Genomic DNA, 7,344 nt, shown 5'->3' with positions numbered 1-7,344 from the left:
TTATGGAATCTGTGAAAATAATTACTTTCTCTACCTTGCAGTACAGAATCTACGCAAATACATTTTACAAAATTGACAAGTATATAGAATGGCAGATACAAAATACAAGCTACCTTTCAGTGTTTTACTGTGGAAAACAGTCTCAGACGACTTGAGTCTATCTTCTGTCAATGTGCTATACTATAAAACCAAGAGGGTGTTGACTACTGTACTAATTTTTTTATTGAAAATCTATGAGATAATTTAACCAAAGAGATCACATAAGCTTCCCGCTAGTATCACGGTGTCAAACCAAAAAATAAAATAATCTGAAAAATAATTTGAAAATTATCTTTTATCATTGTTTATCAATCCCAAAATAATGTTACGTTTTAGAAAATAAAAATATCTGGAGTACAAATGCAACTGCCTGATATGTTAAAATGTATCAAATCTAAAGTTTAAAGCTCCATAACTCAGGAACAGAGAGTCAAAAGTTTTCAAAATATACTGGCTATCAGGCCACAGACCACAATTAATTCCTCTATCAGTGATTTATAACCTTTTGCATCATTAAAAAAATTGCACCATGCACTTTTGTCAAATATTTTGTGTGTGTAATGTAGTCCTAGTCCAAATATATATCCAAAATTCAGAAAGATTGAAGCAATGACTTTTACAAATTTAGCCAATACACATCCATACCCCTATTGACAAGTCAAGAGATCTTCCGAAAACTGCAAATATCACCTTTTTGCTCTTGGCCAAATCACTCATTCCATATCAAAATCAGTTAAAATACAACATCCAAAAATTTATTTGACATCTCTTCTTTCATTTCCATCCAAAAAGATTTAAGGAATGAGTGTGGAAAGGAAAGAAAAAAAATTAAGGAAAAATACACTCTAATTAAAAGGTACTATATTCGTGAACAACGAAAAGCGGGGTCATTAATTGTGGTCTTGGGCCATCATGAAATTTGATTGGTTACCTTGACTGTAGATGGATGAATAACATGGTAGTTAATGTTGAAATCAGGACTCTCCTGTATACTTGTTGTTTATGCTTCGCAAGGGATAATGACTCATATTTCCTATCCCTATTTTATCTTCCCTGACAGGATAGATGACATATAATCAATTATTTTCATCATTCATCGCACACATAATTTCCATAAACTTCTGTTTTATCTCATGGGACAGTCTTATTATCTAATCAATCAGTTAACTGCTTTTGTATAAATAATCACAATAAACATGCTGGCTTCCTATATATAGTTATAGTAAGTCAACTTGTAATGACAATTAGTCCTACCAAGTAAACCTTCTGACAAACAGTCTCAGATTTATAGTCTGTCAATGAGCTATACTATTAAACAAGAGGGTATCCACTACTTTACTAATCATAATTGATTTTTTATTAAAAATATCTAAGATAATTAAACAAAAGCGACCACAGAAGCTTTACACTACTATCAAGATCAATAGATATAAGGCCAATAATAAATGGACCTCACAAGAAACTTGTCCACACATAACTAGCATTCAATACTCCATATATAACTTATCTATTGCTTAAAGTAACGAGAAAGGAAACTAACCACAAAAATGTATTGTTGGCAAAAAAACTATGAAAATGAGGTCAAGGTGAGATTAAATCTGCAAGCAGATACGTCCTCCTAACAAATATTCCATACACCAGATGAAGTTTATCTATTGCTTACTATATCTGTGATTCAGACTTGATCACCGATTCATAAAACATATAAAAGCTTGCTGGCAAACGGTGTCATTGTGTATATTACAATAGTGAATACAAAAATGTTCCAATGTCTTTTACACATTTTACTTGTTCAAGGACAATATATCCAAACAGTTCCTAAAAGCACTAAAACCTAAAAAAAAGTGAAACTGTCCGGAAGATAAACTATTAAGGAATGTATCTCCCTCATGCAAAGCTCTGATTCCTTTCACGAATTTGGCTATACTTTTTGGACCTTTTGGATTATAGCTCTTCATCTTTTATATATGCTTTGGATTTCAAATATTTTGGCCACGAGCATCACTGAAGAGACATGTATTGTCGAAATGCGCATCTGGTGCAACAAAATTGGTACCGTTGATTTTTTTACTATTAGTAAATACAATTGAAGTTAAACAAATCCGAAAACAGATCATACAATACAAATAATCACTTTTAGCTGACCCAATATGACGTCATCATAATTTGTATACTGAAGAAAAATGTGAAAAAATATTTATTTGATTAAAAGACGGATGCCAAAAAATTAACTGCATTGCACACGGGGAAAAATGTTGTGAAGTCCGAAAAAAATCTTTTGAAAATAGTCAAATCACAAAAAGTAATAAGCTGGATTAAAGATACCATCATAACCTATGAAAGGATTATGTTTATGACTGTTTCGAACAAATGAAGACTATACGTATATCTTGGTATATCCCCTGTAGTCGCTGCTGGGTAAAATTAGTAGCAAACGAAGTTAAAAAAATTCAGACATTACAGATATACATATTAGAAATAAGGATTTTTGTTTCACCTCTGTTTTACCATTAAATTATTCTCCGGATTAAAAGCAATTGGATCAATATTCTGTGGTGCCAACATTCAAGATATTGGACATTTCTTTGACTTCTTCTGCGTACGTGGTTGTTTCTGGTCTGATTTTGTCTGATGTTTCTTTGGAATGGCTCCTTCTCCTCCTCCTCCTCCTCCTCCAAAGCGTCTGAGGGTATTTGGATCCACATTCTCAAGAATTTCCTGTAAACAATGTGCTCCCCTCCCAACATTAACTAATGCTTGTACAAGTACCCTTATTGTAGGTTTCACTGATCTGTCTTTTCTCCATTGGAACAAGACTTCCTTGTTCTGAGCTTCTAAGTCTCTTGGAATATTGGCTTGAATATGCTCTAGGGTTGGAATTGACAGTCCAACCTCAGCACCAAGTTGAAAATATACCTGACCAATTCGTGATGCTAATGCGTCCAAAATCTCATCTGTTGGAACACAATCTAGGTATTCCAAAGGAATGTCTGAAATATAAGTATATATAATAGTTACACAATGATTTCAATAGATAGTTCATAATGTATTCCAAAGGAATGTCTGAAATATCAGTATATATAATAGCTACACAATGATTTCAATAGATAGTATTCGATGTGAATTTCAGGAAGCCATAGACCTCAGGGACCACTAATGGTTGAAGTCACTTTTGAAACTTGGTTTACTGAGAATTCCATTTACATTTCTCCTTTGATGTTTAAATAAGGAGATGTGCAATGACTGCCAATGACACAACTATTCACAATTTATCAAAAACCCCAATATGATAGACAACATTCAACGATAACCACTGAACTACAGGCTATTGACCTATGGAAGGCATATAGAGATTGTGACAGGGTAACACGTGTGTGAGCCCTGAATACTCCCCAAACCCTTGAACAGTGGTAACAGCACAATATAAGAACTAACTGACAATTCAGTTACAACTAATCTAACTCAAAAGATCAGTACAAAGCACAAAACAAAACAAAAAACTATCATAAAAACTATAGAAACAAAGCACCGATGTTAGACTACTAATAGTAACTGTAAGCAACTTCAAATTTCTGAAACGTTTGCACAATAGTCTTTCATTGGTTCTATTCCCAACAAGGAGTCACTGGAACTTTCAGTCATGTTGAAATCTGTAGATATAGTCTATGTGGTAAAATTTTCAGCATTATTTACTATATTTTAATGATCAGTTTTTATTGGTGGAGGGAGTTGGAGCATATGAAGAGACCCACCAACCTTCGACATAACAACTTACGATCCCATGCAGTTTAAGTTGATATAAATTGGAGTTAAAGGCACATACTAGGTATGTGGATCGAACTCACAACTTCTGTATTGACAGGAAAGGGATACTCTTCGAAGAAGTCAACTGACAATTGTGGAACTATTATGACAACCATGTATTGTTGTACATATATATCTAGGTACTCGAGTATAAGTCGATCCGCTTATAAGTCGGATGCCCTAAAATCTAAGGATTCAGTCTTGACCCGCCTATAAGTCGGTTTAAATTTTTTGCAGCAGACAGTACCTGATCATCGGTAAAATAAAGAAATTAAATTGAATTTCATGCATTGAATGAATTTTTGTTTCTTTAAATGTGTACATAGAATTGATGTTCATCCTGATAGTTTATTCTGTTCATAATAATAAAGATGTATTCATTTCTTGTTTCTTGTTTTTATTCACTGCTTTGCCTCATGTTGTTTACGTAATGCATCAATGATTTTATAGTGTATGACCAAACACCTATTGTTTGAGAAAAACGAATATAAATTAACATGAACCTGAAGAAAATAAAAGTTAATCGAAAATAAATGAATCCAGTTAATCATTAATAACAGACCAGTCATATTTATAAATATATTGAGACATAGTATAGACACCATCAATTAAAGGATTATATAAATCAAGGGACACTAACTAATTAACCTATTAACCTGTCACTGATATTTTTCACACCTATAGTGAATACAATTCTTTGTCACTTAATTAGGGGTTATTCATGGATTATATTGGCTTGTCAATCAATATTGTAATTTTGAATAAAACAATAATAACACAATAAGTCGGTTGGATACACTCTTTTTATATATTTAGTACATTATTTTCCTGTTCTGATTTCTGGTTCTTAGCTCTTCTTTTGGTATGATACATACATGTGACCATGAAAAATCAATACACAAAACGGAAACAGTGGGAAATTCAACACAAATGGTTAACAGAGTACAAATAAAACACAAAGACAGTATTGTAGTCATTTATTTTCAACAAAAGCTATTATTTAGAGATTTATGTAAGTTTGGCTATCACAAACATAGTTTTGGCCAGGAAATTCACATCTGACCAAATTTCTTGAGCTTGGATTTATCCTCTGGTCTTGGGATCTCGCTTATAAGTCGGTACCTCTCTCTGGATTCAAAATTTTACTTCCAAACTTCCGACTTATAAGCAAGTACTGTTCACAAAAAGTTCAATCCATTCAACACATTAAGGTTTTTCTAACCCTGTGTATACATATCTCTTGTAAAGCTTGGCTTTTAATATGTTTCTATTGTAAAAATTGATAAAGATTTCCATTTGTTTTGATTCAAACTCAATTGACGACTCTCATGTAGAAGTCTGGAGGTTTCAAACCAAAAGTCTGGTATTTGTCATGAGATTTTGTTCATTAATGAAATATTTAGAAGACCTAAATCATTGATTTTTTCTATCTGAAACGCATTAAAATCATCCCTCATATATTTTCAGAATACCATAGTAAAATACCATAGTATCTGTATATATTGTTCATAGAAAGCTATACTCAAAATAAATGTGTACCAATATGTTAAATTTGGCTTAGGTTTCAGATTGCTTTTGTTTGTTTTTTGTCATAGTTTTGTCATAGTTTTGTCATAGATTTGAACATATACTTACCACTTTCTACAATTTTTATTCTTTTAACCTGCAAATGATAATCATAAATAAGGACATTAAAACAATAATACTGTACATTTATATAAACAGATAAAGTAATACAAAATGTTCAAATTCTGCTTTACAAATAATTGACCTTTTTAAAGGTACATTAATTATTACGTACAACATTTCCAAAAGAACCTGTTAAATTTATGAATTCATAGTAAAATACATTCATCATGTTCATATGAATATAAAATTACTTTTTTATTCGGTCACACATGTAGCAATAGACTGAAGTAGTCATTTCCTTTATGGTATATAGAACGGGAATCAATAAGGGGAGATAATTAGCAATAGACTGAAGAAGTCATATTCTTTATGGTATATAGAACTGGAATCAATAAGGGAGATAATCAGCAATAGACTGAGGTACTCATATTATCTATGGTATTTAGAACTGGAATCAATAAGGGGAGATAATTAGCAATAGACTGAAGTAGTCATATCCTTTATGGTATATAGAACTGGAATCAATAAGGGAGATATTTAGCAATAGACTGAGGTAGTCATATCCTTTATGGTATTTAAAACTGGAATCAATAAGGGGAGATAATTAGCAATAGACTGAAGTAGTCATATCCTTTATGGTATATAGAGCTGGAATCAATAAGGGGAGATAATTAAAAATAGACTGAAGTAGTCATATCCTTTATGATATATCGAACTGGAAATAATAAAGGGAGATAATTATGAAACTGGAATCAATAAGGGGATATAATTAACAATAGACTGAAGTAGTCATATCCTTTATGATATATAGAACTTGAATCAATAAGGGAGATAATTATATAACTGGAATCACTAAGGGGAGATGATTACAGAATTGGAATCAATAAGGGGAGATAATTAGCAATAGACTGAGGTAGTCATATCCTTTATAGTATGTAGAACTGGTATTAATAAGGGAGATCATTAGCAATAGACTGAGGTAGTCATATTCTTTATGGTATATAGAACTGGAATCAATAAGGGGAGATAATTAGCAATAGACTGAAGTAGTCATATCCTTTATGGTATATAGAACTGGAATCAATAAGGGGAGATAATTAGCAATAGACTGAAGTAGTCATATCCTTTATGGTATATAGAACTGGAATCAATAAGGGGAGATCATTAGCAATAGACTGAGGTAGTCATATTCTTTATGGTATATAGAACTGGAATCAATAAGGGGAGATAATTAGCAATAGACTGAGGTAGTCATATTCTTTATGGTATATAGAACTGGAATCAATAAGGGGAGATAATTAGCAATAGACTGAGGTAGTCATATTCTTTATGGTATATAGAACTGGAATCAATAAGGGGAGATAATTAGCAATAGACTGAAGTAGTCATATCCTTTATGGTATATAGAACTGGAATCAATAAGGGGAGATAATTAGCAATATACTAAAGTAGTCATATCCTTTATGGTATATAGAACTGGAATCAATAAGGGGAGATAATTAGCAATAGACTGAAGTAGTCATATTCCTTATGGTATATAGAACTGGAATCAATAAGGGGAGATAATTATTTATTGGGTCCAACATGCAGCAATAAACTGAAGTACTTATATCCTTACACAGATAGTGGTTTAATTTGAATACTTTAGCATGGATATCACAACAATGTCTCCATGTTAGGGGACTTAATTTGGGAAAAGATGAACAATTAATCTGCATGTATCTTGCCAATATCATACACAAACACAGAATTTGTCTTTTTTTTTAATACCATCCCTCCCTTAATGTGGATAAATGTGGAGTAGTTGGTTCCTATTAATTCTGCCATCTGTTAGCAAGTTTAACTTTGAATAAACATGAACGTTCAGTTACT

At 32.1% G+C, this 7,344-nt stretch overlaps 1 protein-coding gene across 1 annotated transcript in view; it reads right to left on the bottom strand.

The window, feature by feature from the left end:
- Positions 1-2,131: 2,131 nt before the first annotated feature.
- Positions 2,132-7,344, bottom strand: part of LOC134700856 (uncharacterized) — a 28,393-nt gene continuing 23,180 nt past the window's right edge. The window contains exons 8-9 of the mRNA XM_063562013.1: positions 5,479-5,506; positions 2,132-3,029 (exon numbers count right to left, since the gene is read on the bottom strand). Of these exons, the coding sequence (XP_063418083.1) occupies positions 2,605-3,029; positions 5,479-5,506 (453 nt within the window). The 3' untranslated portion in view covers positions 2,132-2,604. The remainder of the gene's footprint in view (positions 3,030-5,478; positions 5,507-7,344) is intronic.

The sequence above is a fragment of the Mytilus trossulus genome, unplaced genomic scaffold (genome assembly GCF_036588685.1).
Source record: "Mytilus trossulus isolate FHL-02 unplaced genomic scaffold, PNRI_Mtr1.1.1.hap1 h1tg000174l___fragment_3__unscaffolded, whole genome shotgun sequence".
NCBI lineage: Eukaryota > Metazoa > Mollusca > Bivalvia > Mytilida > Mytilidae > Mytilus > Mytilus trossulus.
This window is presented reverse-complemented; position numbering and strand designations above follow the sequence as displayed.